We start from the raw sequence: 18,653 nt of genomic DNA on the forward strand, positions 1-18,653 counted from the left end.
CGGCGACATAGAGCTCGAGCCTGCTAAAAAACAACAACATTTCACCCTCTTTTCCTCCTGGCCAAAATGCCTGAGCACGTTTGAGTGACCATGGAGCGCGTTCGCCGACATGTAGTGAAACGTTGACCCGCCGAGGATTTATTTCGGAGGAATGAAAGTTTAAAAAGCGCGAAAGGAGGACAACATGGCTGTGCGGGAGGAAGGAGAGGTTTTGCATAGTAAAATCAGACAGCACGATGGTGTTGTCGGCAATGCAAACAGCGCGGAGGGCTTCAGGAACGGCTATGTGAAGAGCTGCGTCACTCCGTTAAAACAAGACCCTCCGATGAGCTTTTTATTTAACGTCTGTAGGTTTTGCGACGGGGAAATCCTCAACTCCAAACTGTTCCGCGGCTCGGCTCCGTATGTGGGAGCGCTGGCGGTTTTGGCGCTCTCCTTTTTAATTTCCAAGAGCTTTCAAAGTGAACGCGGCTTTTCGGAGCTAACGTTACGGACTTTTCTGTGCGATTTATCCCAGTCCATCAGCCCTTTATTTAGCATAGGCTGCGCTTATTTCTTCCTGACCCTTTATCTGAGAAGGAAAAAGAGGGAAAGCAGTAGCTGTTGGCTTTTGTCCTTACCAGCATCATGCTATTTGGGGGATTGGATGGTTTTGCGCTTTTTGCAGTGGGGAGAAGAGCACCATCAGATGCAGATGATGGGCAGGTTGCTGTTCGTGTTGGGCTGCGTGGGTCTGCTCACTCTTATCCCCACTCTCAAACTCAAACACAGCGTCCTGATTCTGGTGTTCGCCAGCCTGGTGTGGCTGCTGTCCTTCACCAGCCTCGGCTGCCTGTCTCCGTCTCTCAGGCCGGTGCTGGCGTGTATGGCGGGGGTCTCCGGGTCTTTCCTGGCGATCTGTTTTGACCGCCATTACCCGCCGAGGGAGACGGCCAACAGGATTCCCAACCCGGAGGAGAAAGTTCCCGTGATCAGACCGAGGAGAAGGTCCAGCTGCGTTTCTTTAGGGGAAACGCCAAGCAGCTATTATGGCAGTTGTAATAAGATGCCCCGCAGACCTTCACTGCCGTGTATATCCAGAGAACAGGTAGGGACTGTTGATACATTGATTCTCATTCATCATTACACGCATCGCATTCTGAGGTCGAATCCTTATACTGATACTCCGTCACAATTGTGATGAAACTCGCGATACGCGCCACCGCACAACTGCAATTCTAATATAATAATATTACACTCCTATATTAATATGACAGTCCTGAAATGAAACATAGAGTTTGAGTCACCTCAGCAAAAGCATAAATTCCTGCAGTTTTTTTCATGATGTGGCAATGCATGCGTATTGTATGTAACTTACTGTAATGTATATAGTTTATTGTTTGGCCAGGTCTCAATGCAGGCCAGTCACCTGTCGCATCCAATACGTATTTATATGATATAAAACAATTTTAGGGATGTGTTATTATCTTTTTTATTTTTTAACATTTCATTTTGATCTTTCAGATCGACTCCACCGTGTTCCGTCGAACAAGAAGCATTTAGGCCTAGTGGTGTAAAGTTTATATTGTCTTCGTGTTGACGTTTTAAAGTTACACAGATATTTAATTGAAATTTCTTTTTACACAAGCATACGGGCTCTCATTATCGTATGAAACAAGTTTCCATTATAATGATTTTGAGCACAAAAGGGAAGGAAAACATTAGACGCTATTGGTGTTTTTTTACTGTGAAAACACTTCTAAAGTGGGCCAATAGTTGTCCCAGTGTATTCGCCCTACACAGAGTATAAAGATTTTAAAAGTTTGCCATTGTTTGACTTGTTATGCAAAGTGAAACTTTGTCACATTTTTTTTTTTTAAACATTTAGCCATATGCAATTATGATTTGCAAACACTTTACCCATGATGAAAAGCAGAGACATTTAATACCTAAACAAATAGAATATGGTGCTTGCGGCTGTTAGTCATTTTTAAAAGACAGGCCTTTATTGCTCTAAAAAGTCTGTATTGCTGTGTAAACAGGCTGACACTTTTTCTGGGAGTTTATATAGCAACCACTCTGTCTTAGTTCTACTTAAGGCAATATTCAAGTGAATTAAAAAAAGATCGAGTTAATTCAAAATACACTACTAAAGATAAGTTGAATTCCTCTCTGGTTGCTTGCACATGAGTCCGTTCACTTTGTGCTTCAAGTGGGTTTTAGACTGAATGAGTGCATTGTTCCAGTCATGCTCATGAATTGAGGTTTTAATGTGACCAGTTTCAGACTTTTAAGTTAAGCACCTGTTCCCAATGAGCAGCAGTATTAGTACTTCAATTCAGATATTGTGTGATGTCTGTTTTCAGTATTCCATCATTACTATAAAAAATATCATTGATTTTTAAAGATTGATGATGATGAATATTTCTTTAGTCTTTATGATGCTATAATGGAGTGCTAGAGTTGTTAGAATATAATTTTTATGTTTAGATAATTTTTTTTTTTGTAGAAATGTAGTAAATTAATTCTGCTCAGAGAAATTATGCCGTCATCTGCTGGAATTATGATTTTTGTTTATCATGTATCCAACCAAATAAGGTTGTGCCATTGCTTTTCACCCAAGTTCTACGTTTTGTTTATACTTATTGTTTATTTTCTTTTATTTGACTACCTCCTTGTACACACCTTGAAAGTGTGAGAGATTATCATCAGTATCATATCTATTCTGGAACAACGTCACGGGCAGTGTGAAGTAAGCCGAGGTCACTTAATGAAAGCGCAGCAATTCAGTGCTGTGCAAAAAGACTGACTTTTCAATTGTAAACAATCTCTTTGTGATTTTATTTTTTAGAGTAAGGTAGTGAAGTGTGTTTTTTATTTTGTCATGTTCCGGTCAATGCTTTGTGTCTCACGTGTGGCCTCGTGACTTTTCTACTTGCACAGAGTGAGAAACGGCTACAGTCCTCTCTTCAAGCCACCTGTGACTCATTGCATTTTCAGCCCAATGTTCGTCACAGCCTGAGCTGTGTTTAGAACCCGTGGCAGGATTATGGCGCTTTTAAGATGGAACGCTCTATGCGGTAGCCAGACTGTTAGAAATGTTTATGTGACTTGGATCTTTAAATCAGTTGATAATCAAAACAAAGCCCATTCACTTTTTACATGGTGCATGGAGTGGTGATAATATTCTGGAAGACGCTGGTGGTCTTGCTAAGCAGCAAAAAAATAAATTTAAAGGAGCATGGCAATGGCATTAATATCACAGACTTCCACAAAGTTTATTTAAAATACATGTTTGGCCCATTATATGTGATAAGACACAAGAGTTTAACAACACATTTACATACATCTTTAAATAAAGACTATGCTTCCTAACACTACGCCTTTTTAGACAAATATATCAAGTCAGGTGGTGGCTGTCTTTTGTAGGAGTCACTGGTTAGTAAAATCGGTTTTGTCAGTGTAGTTATGCTCGGAAAACTCTTGCAAAGGAGTAATTTAAAGGATGATTTTCCATTCAGTAAGTACTGGTTTATCTGGATGTACTAAACCTTTAAGAAGGCTCCGCTGAATTGTGAAATATGTATATGCCAACCATACAAACAAATACAACCAGCATTTGCAGACGAGCTAAGAATGATAAAGGGCATTGTAATTAGTTGTCAAAGGATTGTTTTGCTAAGGCGGTGATGATGACTGGAGTCTTGTTTTATTTATCATATAAGTGTATGTAGATTTTTAAATGCACTGTTACTCATGATGCATGTCCTTGTTTTTTCTTCTTCCTATGTTTTAGTAGTTGTCAAAAACAAGGTACAAAGTAAATCCTAGACATCAAGCACCAGTACGAAGAACACCGCATGTGTTATATAACAGTGAGCTTGCTGTTGTATATATTGTTTAAGGTCTTTGATCTTTCTCATCTGTCATTGTTGAGTTGAAACAGTGGATACACTGCGAGAGATTTTTTTTAGGTTGTGACCTTTTGTTTTGAGTCCATTGTCTAACATCTTTACCTACGCTAAAAAGGGCAAACGGACACTGATATCAGTGTGTGTGACTGTAGATATAATGTTAATGAAGTTGAGGGAGTTTTGAAAGTAGACAGATGAACATGATTAAATGCTGTGTTCTTCTGGTTCGTCATATGTGTATTATGTGGTTGTTGTCTCTTACGTCAAACAGAAAACTACTCTTGTGAAAAAGGGCTGTGTAAAGGTATGGAACAGTGATGGTATCTCATAGCATGTAGCCTTCTATGATTTATGTTGTATACTTAAAACATATATATTCTGTTCTCTTTTGTAAGCTATCTTTAACAAACCTAACCTAATAAATTGGTATTGTACTATGTTGTTTACCAGATTAATGGTCACTCCGCAAGCTAACCTTCAACACCTTTGACTGTTCATCACATTGACTTTGACTCTGTCATTCATAAAAGGTCCAAACCAAGATTCTATGATCAAACAAATGGTCAACAGCATAAGATAAACTCAATTTCGTTGACTTGGGAAATGAACCACTTGATTTCACAGCATATATCTTTAGATGTTCCCTCTATTTCCCTGCCGGAATATAGCCGGATATCATTCTTATCTAGCTGATGAAGGCAGCATTATTTATAACTAGTTTAATTTTTGGCATTTTGAGATGTTGTGTATATATACAGTAGAATAGGCAAGGGGAAAAAATAGGAGCAGATGAAAAATTCGCCTGTTGAGAGGATTCTGTGGAGACTTGCTAGGCCAGGCTCTAACTTCTTTATTTAAAAATTATTTACTTATTTAGAGTAGGGATGGGCATTTAAAGCAGAAATAATATTCGAAGATCGATGAGAACTATTCGAAAATTATTAGAAATTCGCACCCCTCCCCCACATGGACGCATGACGGCACACTGCTTTATGAATTATGGAATAGGTAATCTTACATCAAGCAACACATTAAAATAACGTACTGAAACATTAATATATTAACAACCGAATGATGGCACTTATTAACAGGACATCGATCAGAATCAAACGCTCATAATACTAGAACATTTCCTTGTAAAATATGAGCATGCACATTTATACCAACTAAAAAACAGTGTGATTGATCAGAAATATATATTAAAGCCATAAAGATTTTAGACCAGACTTAACACGCGTTAAAAGATGTTAACCGAATGACGGCATTTATTAACAGTTCGGAGCGATTTCATGAATTAATAGCTCAAAAGGCTTCAGTTTCTATTGTCATGAAAAAGTTTCTCCAGTCTGGCAGTGATGGTTTTTCTAGACGAACAGTAAACTCGGGCTGAGAAAACTCCATAAGATTTTTAAAACCCAAAACCCTCTCCTTCGACAAAGCCAATCGGAAGCATATCCTTAGCGATCATCTTAGTAAGTAAAGCCGTTATTTGCTCCGCCCGTCTGGCATCCAAATTGGTTGGTCTGACCATAAACTAGCAACTGATTGCTGACCTGTGGATGTACCTGCTGGGTGCTTCGCCCTCAAATGATTGTGCATCGTAGTAGCTGATCCACGATAAGCCAGCTTTGCATTGCAGAGTTTGCACTGCACTTTATTCTCATTAATTTTATTAAAGGACCCCAACACAGAACACATTTTTGACATAGTCTCAATTTACCATTTCCGTTATGCCACGCGGGTCAACAGTGTGCGTTACCAATTCTTGTGGGAAAATGTTTTCCTCTACTGTCTCTTGATTGACAGCCTTTAGGTTTTAGGTGCGTCGTGTTACACGTGAAAACACGGCGAGTTTTTTTAAGATGGCACACACTATTAGAAATTCTATAATTAAATAAACTATTTGAATATTCGAATTCGTGACTCATCCCTAATTTAGAGTGGTTTAATAGTTATAGTTATCCACTTATGTTCCCTCTCATTTTTGATTATGCTGAGCAAAATCTAATTCTACAGGACATACCCTTCAGTCTCGTGAGCGAATATACACAATAATTATTTGAATATGTAGTGTACAAAACATCTTTAAATTGGTCACTTGCACACAAAACAAAGGAATCATCAGTAATATTTTGTGCGTAAATGTGTAAACAGCATTTCCCTTTGAAAGTAGTTGAGAAAGGCTACACCAGAAAGAATTCACTCGAACAGACAGAATAAACAAAGTGTTGCAAGATTCAACTTGTTCAAATTTTCAGTGTCATTATTTTTGACACATTTTGATGTTTTCTGTAGCATTATAACATTTCATTAATATGAAAAAATCCGTTTATTTCTTATAATACAGTAACAAATGACGATGTTTAAGGAACTATTTTGAAGCCATTTTGAGGAAATCCAGTCTTCCCCTTTAGAACAGTGAGACTGAATGCTGTTTTTTTTGCTTGCTGTTAGTGCTTAAAGAGTTTCTCATAATGATTTGAAAGCTATGAGGCTGTCATGATGTCCTGTCTGTGGGTTATTTTGCCATATGGACTTGGTGAGATTGTTTTAATGGCTTTCGAATGAATTTGGATCCTTTGTGATGTGTTTGTTTGTGACCTCACAACACTTAAACGAGTCAGAACAATCAATATCAGTTGCTTCGTAGGCCATTTCCAGTTTTACCATCTGCTAGAGCACCTTAATATAGTTTGTTTATGTAAGAATTGTCTTTTTCTGTTTACAGTGTAAACGTTTTTCAAACTAGTATTTTATTCAAGCAGTAGTATGTGACAGTGAAATATTATAAAACATTTTTGTAATTTATTATTTCCATCACCCTGCATTCGTATCATGATTCAATTGAGGTATCACATTTTGAAAAGTAAAAAAAATGTTTCTTTAGATTGTGAATGTACAGAGCCTCACTGAGAGGTTTACTTTATGAACAGCTAACATGTGAATGTGTGTGTGTGAGAAAGTAAATGACAGTGAGAGACCATGTGGGCTCATAATAATTTCCCTCATAGGCAAAATGAATAGATCAATTCTGTGGATGAGATGCCAGAATGTGGGAGATGTGTTGGGGGGGAATACCCTGCAGTGGATGTGGCAGATTTGGAAAGTGCACTTTATTATGTATTTATGAAAGAACAACGCGACTGACGATTTATAATTCAATGGACTTGATGAGAAGGTTTTAGCTTCTGTCAGTGTGTTATAGTGAGTTGCAAGTGCGTGTGGAGATTCACAGTAAAACATCATAATCACCGCCCAAAAATAATTTTAGGTAAGCTGTTGAGAAATGGTGAGCAATCTCATAAATGCACATTTTCATTAGGTATAAAGGTATTGTGCACATTTCTGGTTTAAATATTGATTTACCTTTCCCAGGCACAGTTGGTGTTTCACTGTTTTAGTTGTTACGTTTAATTGTTTATGCTGAATGTAGTCCATGTATGTTTATCTGTGAAATCTAGCCTAAGTATGCAGGACTTTCAAAATATGATTGAGATTGTTTTATTATTTGCAGTCATTCTTAAGTATGTGTGTGTTTTTAAAGATTGACCTCTGTGTGGTATAACACAACACAATGACATTCATGATGTTTGTTTGCAACAATATGATGTGCCTCAGTTGTTGGCTTTACGGCTCTTTTAAAACATCAACTGTTTGGAATTAGATTATCCATCCCTGAGCTCTTCTTTTTATAGCCTTTAAGATTTTAGGTTAAAATTGTAAAACTGTGTAAGAGAACATTTATAACTCTGGTTACCATTATTGATTACCATTGTTTATACAATTAGTTAATTACCATTAATTAGATAACCTTTATCAGGTTGTTTTAGCCACTATTATTGCAATTGTTGTGGCAAATACATTTATCAAAAATAGTCCATATTATCTCCTTTTATTTGCGACCATAACAATATTTCTAAATGAACTTGAGAAATGCTGTGTAAAATAAATGGAGTATAGCATTTTACACCAAAGTCCATGGCAAGTGTAATACAAGAATTGTTGTTTTCATTTATACTTTTAGTGGATATCCCCATCAATATAAACTTCTCACAGTTACTTTGTTTCTGTGAACTATGATTATTGCTGTGTGATTTATTTTTATAATGTTTTAATTTTTTTACAGTCACACTCAAACATACAATTATAGTAGATAAACAAGTTAACTTTATAATTGAAATATAATAAAATCAAACCTTTTTCTACTTAACATGCTTTTCATTCACAACATAGTTGTATTTGTAGTCATACAGTGGCAAGTAATGTCTCGAAGCAACCTTTACACATAAGGCAAAGAGAGTGAGAGCGGGAGAGAAAAGGCGTGTGTGTGAGATGGTGAAAGAGTAGAGCAGAACTCCTCTCAGCTGTCACGTTCTCTTGCACTAATGCCATGTGGAATGATATAACATTGACGTCACTAAGTGGTGACGTATAAGAGTATGTCTACAGGGGAAAAACGACTAGTTTTACTTATTGCCATGTACAATGTACTGGCTGCCCTTAACGGCGTGAGCTCGGTAGAGAACACTGTGTCCATATCATATGCTTATAAATCACTGACAGGAATATACCCTTTTTGTCTGTGAAAAAGATGAAGGTGTGTGAAACTGCTATGAGCATAGGGTGTGAATCTCCGAGAATGGCTTTAAAAACGAGTAAAATAAAAAATGAATAGGTTTGGTCCTATTGTGTATGATAATAAATGCTGTGATCGGTTTTCGATCTGTTTTAATATTTCTATTTGCAGGTATAGGAATTATGTTAGGTCAACTATGTATACATTTATGTTGTGCGTTGACTGTATGTTCTGTAACTACATTTTTTGATGGCCCAAGTTAAATGGTTTTAATGTAAAAAAAATATGTTGTTTATTGCGGGGGAGCAGTAATTTTTTTTTAGATTTTTTTTACAGGAGCAGTATTTAGCTACTGCACACATAGTACAATACACTAATATTGGCACCCTTGGTAAATATGAGCAAAGAAGTCTTTAAAAATAAATCTATATGGCTTTTGATCTTTCACTTTCATACAAACAAATCTACAAAATTCCAACATTTTACTAAAGTGAAACAATTTGAAGTGGGGGGAATATCACATTAATCTCTAAAACACCCTGGTAACAATTATTGGTACCCTTGTATTCAAAACTTTCTGCAACCTCAATTTGCATGAAAAACAGCTCTGACAAGGTTTGAGAATCTATGGCAAATCATCCGAGTCTATTCCTCCATGCATAATCTCTTAAAATCCTTCAAATGTTGGTGCTCTCTTATCTTCAGTTCATCCCACTCATTGTCAATAGTGTTCAGATCAGGGAACAGGGATGCCTATGGCAGGATCTTGATTTTGCAATCAGTGACACATTTTTTTGTTGATTTTGATGTTTATTTTGAACCAGTGTGCTGATGGAAGATCTAACCACGACCCATTATAACATTTCTAGCAGAGCATGTCAGGTTTTCATTTTTTATTTGTTGTTATTTGAAATAATCATGATGCCATGTATCTGAACAAGATGTCCAGGACCTCCGGTATAACAACAATAAAGATCTGGCGACATATTTAACTTTGGATGTGGGGCATTTTTTTTTTATCACTGTGTGCACCAAACCTATCTTGTGTTATTGCTTCCAAAAAAAAACAATTTTTCCTTTCATATGTCGATAGTACTCTGTCCTGGTTGAAGCTCCAGCATGGAAGATTGATATGGTGGAGTTTGTTTTTGGATGAGAGCAGGAGATTTGTTTCTTGAACAGTGTCCCAAACAACTTATGGTGATGGAGGTGCAGTTTTTTTATTTGTTAGAATTAAATGCTTTCTGACCCCAAAATTCAACTGATTACTGCAACTTTCCATCTGTGCTCTTTGAAGATTCTTTGGCCACTTCATTTCTTCTCCTCGCTGTGCATTAAGACAATATAGACACAAATCCTATTTCAAGCAAATTTTCAACAATTCCAGTCCATTACAACTGGTTGATCATTGCAATGATGTAGTTTTTTTTTATTAGTTTTAATGATTTCCTTAAAGCCATTTTGTGTAGATCAACAGACCTATATTGCACATAATCATTTATCACAATGGATAAAAGCATTAAGGGGTTTTGGGCTTTGTGTAACTATTATTTATTTTCCTGTGCAAAAAGAAGACAACATCATGACAACATCATGTTTCTAGTCAAATATCAATGGAAATATACTTGGGAGATATTTTATTCATAAGAATTTCTAAGGGTGCCAGTTATTGTGACCAGGGTGTATTAGAGGATTTTTGTTGTTCGTAATGTTATATTCCCCCCACTTTAAATTGTTTCGCTTAAATAAAATGTTGGAATATTGTAGATTTTTTTGAATAAAGGATCAAAAGGAGAAACAATGCAGATTTATTTTTCAGTCTTTGCTCATATTTACCACGTGTGCCAATATTAATGGAGGGCACTGTATTTTAAGTCCACACTTGTACTTGCATTGTTTTATGTTGCAAAGTGTGTGTTGCATGTTCAGGTAGACTTACACAGGCCTTGCGACTGCTTGAAAAACTACTGTTTTGCATCCTTAAATCCCCATTAAAATGAGGGGGCTATGAGCACCTGTAGCATGAGTAATTAGTTTGTAGTACTGTAGCCTCCAGAGTTGTCCAGGTTAAGGAGGAAGGGGTTAACATAAGAGATTATTGCCATCTCTTTCTGCAGACTGAAACAGGATGCAGCGAGTGCATTGTCAGCCTGCTGGTGTGAGTGCAAACAGATGAGGAAATGCTGGAGCGGCTACTCCAAAACTCGGTTACCGCGGAAACCATTTGCGTCATGATCATCAGCAATTAGCTTGCAGCTCTTTAGTTTTTCATGATGGCTGATGCGAGCAGAGCAGCGGTTGCTTAAAGCACCAAATAACCGCTGTTGGATAAGTTACGAACACATTGTGCAGTTTTGCTAATACAGTTGTTTTTTTGTAATATAAAAAAAATGTTTGGCTGTAAGGACTTTTTTCTTTTATAACCAGTGTTCTGATCTGTAGTAAAATCACAAAAATATATATTTAAATAAAGTTCCATCTCAATATTCCCCCCCCCCCGCAAGTATACACGTCATTTCCGAAATTAGTTACATGTTTTTGACGTGTTTAATTCGCTGAAATGTTATAGAACAAGCCAATCGAGCCAAACTCCTTTCACTTTGGCTGTTCCTCTTTTTTTCCAGCGTCTTATCTGGCCTTTCTCTCAGCTCGTGTGTGAGCTCTCACTCTCCGTTTTCAAACAGCACTTCTGCCCACATGTTTTTGGGGACATTAATGGAAACGGTCAAGAGATAAGTGGCTTTTGCTGGATGTGTTGAAGTGACGGGTTCACACCTTCTCAGGGTCGAAAGTGGACCATGAGATCGAAGGGTCGGAACATGGGACGTCTGCCACACCTTCCCTTTTTACATTAGCCACTCAATCAGCACATGTCATTGGTTTCAAGTACGGTCGTGGATTTTCTGCATGGCTTATCGTGAAAGGTTTATTGCGCCATAAGGTTCCCAGACGCTCCAGTGTTTAAGGTAGAATAGTAGCTCGACAAGGAGGTTGTTGATGCTTGAATCTGTCCAGCGTTTGAAAAAGCTGTTTGTTCACTTGGATGGGGGGAATGAACACATGGTCAGGTTGGAAGGGGAGGAGGGAATTGTGGGTCAAAGATCACGACTGTTACGTGCTTGAGCTTTTTTGTTTTCAGTGAGGAAAAAATTAACGGCACAGCATTTTCATACAATTTACAATTATAGTGTCGATTTAAAGTCATTCTTATTTTTTTTTATAAAAGCTTTATTTAATACAAATGATATAAAATAAACCATGTAGGGGAAATTATTTTGCTTTGATGTCTACAGAATGCTTTTATAAATTAAATTGACCTTGTTTGAAAAGGAAAAGGAAAAAAAAATGATAAAGAAAAATCTATATATATATATATATTTATATCTAGCATATTTTGCTGTGACTACTTTGAGATTGTAAATTATAGCATTTAAACAAAAGTATCTTTAAAAGTGCTCCTCTTTTTGCCTTTTACTTTGACCGTCTGTCTTTCTCTCTTGCTCACTCGCTCTGTTTCTGTCTTATTTGAAAACACTGTCAGCACTGCCACTTTTACACCAAAAGACTGTTGCTAGGTGACTGCTGACGTCATTGGTGGCTACAGAGGAAGGTCTGTGTGTTTAGCTGCTGAGAACGAACCCCACTGAAAGAGGGCAAAAGTACGAAACACTATTACTCACTACAGCGCTAAAGCTAAACTCCTGAAAGAATTGACCTAATTATTCAAAATGCTTGCCTTCTGTTCAAAGTTTTCAATATGAAAATGTTCTACCAGCAAATTGAAGCCTTTCCACAGACCCCCTCCCCCACCCCTTTTTTAAGCTCTAGCTATGATGACGCAAGTTGCATTTCGCAGGATGGTAAAAGTCAATCATTAGTGTCAAAAGAACTGCAGCCACGGGGTCTCGCCTCCTCTCGCATGAGATCTTCGTGAATTCTCGTGACTTTTGTTTATGCGCTCAGGAACTCATTTTAAACAGATGAAACGGTTAAAGGCAGATGTTAAAAAAAGTTTTAACTAGCATTTCGAATGGAGTGTTTTTTATTTGACAAATACATCTGTGTTTTTTCCCTCTTATTTTCTGACAATTGACATTTTTGTTCTAAACTATTCAAAGATTATTCAAAGAATATTTAAGTGCAATTTATTGCTTTTTGTCTGTTTTACATCTTTTGTTTTTAGTTGATTTTTTTGTATAGTGAGGTTTTGTTTAGTTTTTTTGTGTGGTGGGCTGTTTAACTATTAATCATGATTAATAGAATCCAGAATAAAAGTGTGTGTTAACGTAATATATATCTGTGCACTGTGCTAATTACTTTTGTACTTTTGCTAATTACTTTTGCTAATTACTCATGCACATATATACGTAAGAAAAATATAAAAATGAATAATTGTCTGTTTTTTAATTATATATAAAATATATACATGTATGTGTCTGTAAATGTAAAATAAATATTCACTGTGCACAGACAAATATTATGTAAACAAACTTTTATTCTGGATTTGATTATTCGTTGAACAGCCCTAGTTATTTTATATGGACGTATAAAATAGGTATCTTTGCTTTGCTTACGAATTACCATTGTGAAATGTTTTGCCATTTTCCCTCGTAATAAGACGTTATTAGAGGTCTGTCTGCTCAAATATGCAAATCTCATTGTGACATGGTAAAAAAGGTCCTTCACACAGAATCGACAACTATTTAAGAAAAGCGTTGTAAATGTAGGTTATTAGGAGCAAAAGTACTGTCTGTTAAATCCTGAGAGTTATGCGAATGCCTTTTTTGGGCTTCGTGCACTTGTTTGTGTGTATGTGTTATGAATGACATGAGGTGTCATTAGAGATAAGAAGGCCACTCAAGCATGTGGCTTAATGAAGTGTGTGATAGGCGTCTGTGGGAATCACGTGGCCATTAGCACAGAGGACCTGTTACTTTACTGAGCACTTATACACATTCGCACACTCAAGCGGTGGTGCGCTATATTAAATCAGAATTGTGGCACAACTGAACTGCCACGTATTACAATGCACACACGCACATATAGTTCCCCATCAGGTAAATGAGAGAAACTCTTAGAAACGCACAGAAGTGGGCTTTGATTCTGACATTTACTTTATAATTGATTGTTTTTAGTTTTTAGTTTAATGTTTTCTTTTCTAGAAGATGGAGAAATATAACTAATTTATACGCAATCTTCTTACCAGTATATCCAATCTGCATACCACACATTTAAATAAAAAAGATTCAAGAACAAGAACTGCAAAAAGTGCAGTTACTAGTATGTTATTGAATAGACACAAAAATGTACATTGCGGCATTTTGCGGAGTTGTGTCTCTTAAACTTAACTGTTTTCTTTAAAGTGCTTTTAAGAGGGAACTGCACCTTGGGGAATGCTCTTTTCGCTCGCGCTCGGAGAACGACTGTAACAGCTGCAGGACTCCCAACAGTCATGCAGGACAGGGATGACGCTGGCCGTAAAGATACAGTAGCACGGCTGAACCTTTCTCAGCACTTTAAGGCTCCTTTCAGCAGAGCTAAAGTTCTCTAGCACGGCCCACTGCCTGCCTGACTGAGTGATCTGATCACCCGACACCCGATGACAACAATCATAGCCCAGCGTACGCACAGGAAGGGATGTATGACCGAAAGCCCTATCAGAATCCCTGTTGCGCCCGTATCATGTTCGCTGTCGGCATCGTGGCACACGATGGACAAAAGGCTCTAGCTGCTCTGATGAGTGCCTGTATCCTTGATGATGGGCTGATGAGGTAAAACTTGCTTAGGGGTGCCACAGACGCAAGTTTGATGTTATCGTGTTGCGTACTTGCTGCACGTAGGCACGAGGAACCTTTGAATCATTTAGACAGTGTGATTAGGATTCATTTATGTGATCGTGCAGGCGTCCTGCGTAATGTTTGGATTTCTGGGCATTTCAACCAATGGAAACAAGCAGAAAATAGGAAAGATAGGATTTAAGGGCAATGAGGCAGATCTTCAATGCTCAGTCAGACCTTCGTACATGATCACATTTCTTTTATGGTTTGGTCACCGTTTCAGCAGAAGCCATTCCAGTCCTGTTTATTCATCTTCGGGATATGTTTTTGCTGACTATAAGTCATTAGTCAATCGTGCACTGTGTTCACACTGTTTTTATTTTTCTAAAAGCAATCTGAAAGTATACAGTGATAAGTTTTAAAGCCCCTTGGGGATCTGGTGGAAAGTATTCTTTTCGCATTCTTCACATGCTTTGCTCTTTTCAAGATGCTCCTTGGTTAGGGCAAATTGACAACACATGTAGAAGGTAGCTGCAGAGTAAAGATAATGGGTTTTGTCTGATTTTAATGGGCAGATAAGAGAGAATATTTACAGTCAGTTGCCTTTTTTTAATTCATAAAAAATCACAAAACTTTATTCCACAGGGTTGTGGTGAAAAAACAAATGTTTTACTTAAGCAAAAACACACCCCTTGTTATCTTTCTACAGAAGTTACTGTTTAATTGTCTTTGGTTGGAAATGGTTTTAAGTATTTCAGGCACATATTTCATATGCTGTTTTTTTCTTTGGGGAATCATCACTTTGACGGAGCCAACGGATCTGAATTACTTTTAATCAGGATCATGTTTTGCTCTCGGTCTACTGAAGTTATTTGTTTTGTTTACTATCTAGAAACACATTTAGAAAACTGGAACACTGGTACATTTGCGAGTCGACCTTGTCAAATAATAACCCTAAGGAGATATTGCTTTATTAGTCTCCACATTCTATATATGTGGCCATACAAAATACTTCCTTTTACAAAATATTACCTTTCACTTTAACCACCTCGTGTTTGTAAGTGTTTGTCTGAAGGCTACAGTACAACAGCATTGGGAAACCAGTTTACAATCAAATGTGTACATTTCCCCCCTTACATATAGTTTTGATTGTTTAGTAATTTGGTATTAATGGGTCTATTTATTTTTTTGTTTCTTATCTTTGTTTTTCTCCTGCGTTTATAAAATTGTATAGAAGCCAGTTTCAGTCCTGTGGGCATTGTGCTGTCTGAATGAGACTCTGTGTTCTGTCGAGTTTTGATGAAGTTGCTTGTGGCGAGAGATATTTCTCTTCGGGTTCATTCAGGGTTTATGGCTGATATTTGAAAATGTACTTTGGTGAAGTGCCTTTGCTAAATGACAGGACACATGGCTCTCAAGTCTTTTGACTGTTTGGGATATAGTCTGCTCCTTTTTTTTTCTTCAAGAATGTTGAACTTTTGAGTTGCGATTTATTTGTTAGACTGAAACTGTGCAATGAAACCTCATTGTAATGAGCAATGCTGTACATCAGGGCTAGTGAAATGCAGCCTGTCAATCATTTTTACCTGGCCCGCCCTTAATAATTCAAATAAGTGGAGAGACTGAGATGCCACATCTTTAAAGGAGGCATGAATAAAATCACAATTTTAACAAAGCTTTTTTTATATAACAGGATATCGTATTCACGTGAACATCATACAAGTGTCAGAACTGAAAACACTCTTGTTACTGAGATAACATTTGTTATTGACACCAGGCTAAGCGAACGCTAGGTTCTGGAATGCACCTATCAATGACATTGATAGGTTGAACACCACCTCCACAGAAAAATCATCGACTACTTCTCTAGCCCCGCCCACTGGTTCACGCATGACAGAACCAATGGCGCGAAACCAGATAGAGCGAGCAAGCAATAAACAAACATGCCGTTAATGATAGAGTTGTCTCAGATAAGATGAAAACTGTGTTTTTTTTTACTGAATGGTGTTGTTTTTATTTATGTGATATTAGTGTTCAGCTTCTTGCACAGATCAATTGACTCGCTTTATAAGACACTAATTTAACGTCACAAGGGGCAGAGATTACTTTTGTGTTGAATGTATCTGCGTTTTTTACTTTTGTTGATTTAATTTAATTAATTCAACCAAATGTCTTCATAAATATCTTCTGACAAAACAATGCCACCCACATCTTGGATGTACCGGAGTCCATCCACTGAGTAAGTCTTTGGGTAAAGTAACGCATTAAGGAATATAAAATACAATTAAAAAGACCATATCCCTATAAAGGGGGGGCACGGTGGCTTAGTGGTTAGCACGTTCGCCTCACACCTCCAGGGTTGGGGGTTCGATTCCCACTTCCGACTTGTGTGTGTGGAGTTTGCATGTTCTCCCCGTGCCTCGGGGGTTTCCTCCGGGTACTCCTCCGGGTACTCCGGTTTCCTCCCCTGGTCCAAAGACATGCATGGTAGGTTGATTGGCATCTCTGGAAAAATTGTCCGTAGTGTGAGTGCGTGAGTGAATGAGTGAGTGTGTGTGCCCTGCGATGGGTTGGCACTCCATCCAGGGTGTATCCTGCCTTGATGCCCGATGACTCCTGAGATAGGCACAGGCTCCCCGTGACCCGAGGTAGTTCGGATAAGCGGTAGAAAATGGATGGATGGATGGATATCCCTATAAATTTAATCATGAAAAGGCACAACTACTGGATGCAATATTTGTCTGCATGTTTTAATATATGGCCTATAAGTAACTGCAACAAAAACAGTATAAACAGAACAAAACGCAATAATTAACAGAAATACAAAATAACAGAACAAATGAGGATATGGCAAAAACTGGCCAGCATCCTATTCATACTTTTGGAATCTGGCCCTCAAAGCAAAGAAGTGGAAGACCCCTGCTGTAGATTAAGCTTAAAGTTCTTAAATATTTAGCCTAAATATTTGTGTTACTTGCAGGGTAGTTTTTGGAAGCCTCTTTGAAAAACGCCACCATGACAAAACTTTGTTTTGAGGGCTTACAAATTTAAGTCCCCGTGAACCGGCGTATTTTGATGGATTTCCAAGTGAAATTGAGTTTCTAATGAGAAAAATAGGGGGCGTGGATTACGTCTTTCTCTGCAATTTGATGGCAGCAGACTGACCGTTGAAGGGGAGGAGTTAACGGATGCTCCGCCCAAGCCATCTAACATACGTCATTTAAGATGGATAGTCATTACAGGAAGAAAGTGCGTTGAAGAAAGATTAAAAGGGCACACAATTTTTAAAAAGAGAATGACCCACATTGATACACTATTTACAATAAACTATAGTTGTCCTACATTGAAAACAAACGTACGAAAGATATAGTTGACCAATCTGTTAGATATGTTTCACTTCTTACATAACTTAGTGGCCTTTGATCATTGGGTAAGGCTGAATCACAGATGGGATGGCCTCACGAAAGCAGACAGTGTCTTCTTCAGGATAATGACTGGATTTCTGATGTCTTCAGGGTTCAAACATTCACACACTCTCTCTCTTCTTCACATTGATGATTTGGATAAAACTCTTGGCTGAGAACAACACTCCTATCACAACCCGCCTGGCCAACAGAGGACCATTTTATGATTTTCATTAAACAAATCATTACACTCACACTTGGCGACAAGTGGACATTTTTAAGGATTTTTTCCAATCATGCCCTCGAATTGTTTGGTGTCTGTTAAATTTATGACATTTTAAAATGTTTTGGCCAGAACCCTCCTCGTTTGGTTTATCGACAGTAGACAGCTTGTCAGGTGTGAGATTATGCGCTGATTATGAGCTGTTCCGGGGGTGCTTTGTAATACAGAACACGTAAGCATGAAGTCCTGTTTGCGTATACGATATCCCTTAGTGAAACAAAAGTGGATATTAAACACTATGACCACACACAAAAAACCTGACAGTAACACCTTGATTCCCTCTCAATGCACTTTTCTAACTAGACCCCCGTGTGTCTCAGCACGAGTGTTAGAGTCGTTATCAAGCCTTTCATCCAATAATACAATATAAAAAAACTCTAGTATTAGTGTAGGTTTTCAGTTTTGTATCTCTGGTGTGATGTTTGGTGCAGTGTTTCATGTGTTAACATGCAGTAACTGTTTATTAGGGGTAGGATTTTTTTTAATTTTGGCTGCTCAAGTACTTGACCGATAAACCAGGTAGTACCCTGTTGTTTAAATGGAACAACTCATCCTGTGTGTGTGTACGTGACCCTTTTAGAGTCATAACACTTTTGCTTAACTCTTATTGACTTACATAGTAGAGAAATGACAAATGTATCCCAAAAAAAGTAAGTGTTTTTTCCTACATTCTTCGAAATATCTTTATTTGTGTTCAACATAACACAAATGTATAAAGCA

The 18,653-nt window shown here is 37.7% G+C and overlaps 1 protein-coding gene across 1 annotated transcript in view; it reads left to right on the forward strand.

Moving 5' to 3' along the window:
- Nucleotides 1-7: 7 nt before the first annotated feature.
- Nucleotides 8-18,653, forward strand: part of pde3b (phosphodiesterase 3B) — a 52,062-nt gene continuing 33,416 nt past the window's right edge. Inside the window, exon 1 of the mRNA XM_056756330.1 lies at nt 8-1,087. Within this exon, the coding sequence (XP_056612308.1) occupies nt 185-1,087 (903 nt within the window). The 5' untranslated portion in view covers nt 8-184. The remainder of the gene's footprint in view (nt 1,088-18,653) is intronic.

This window comes from Triplophysa dalaica, chromosome 1 (assembly GCF_015846415.1).
Source record: "Triplophysa dalaica isolate WHDGS20190420 chromosome 1, ASM1584641v1, whole genome shotgun sequence".
In the NCBI taxonomy this organism is placed as follows: Eukaryota; Metazoa; Chordata; class Actinopteri; order Cypriniformes; family Nemacheilidae; genus Triplophysa; species Triplophysa dalaica.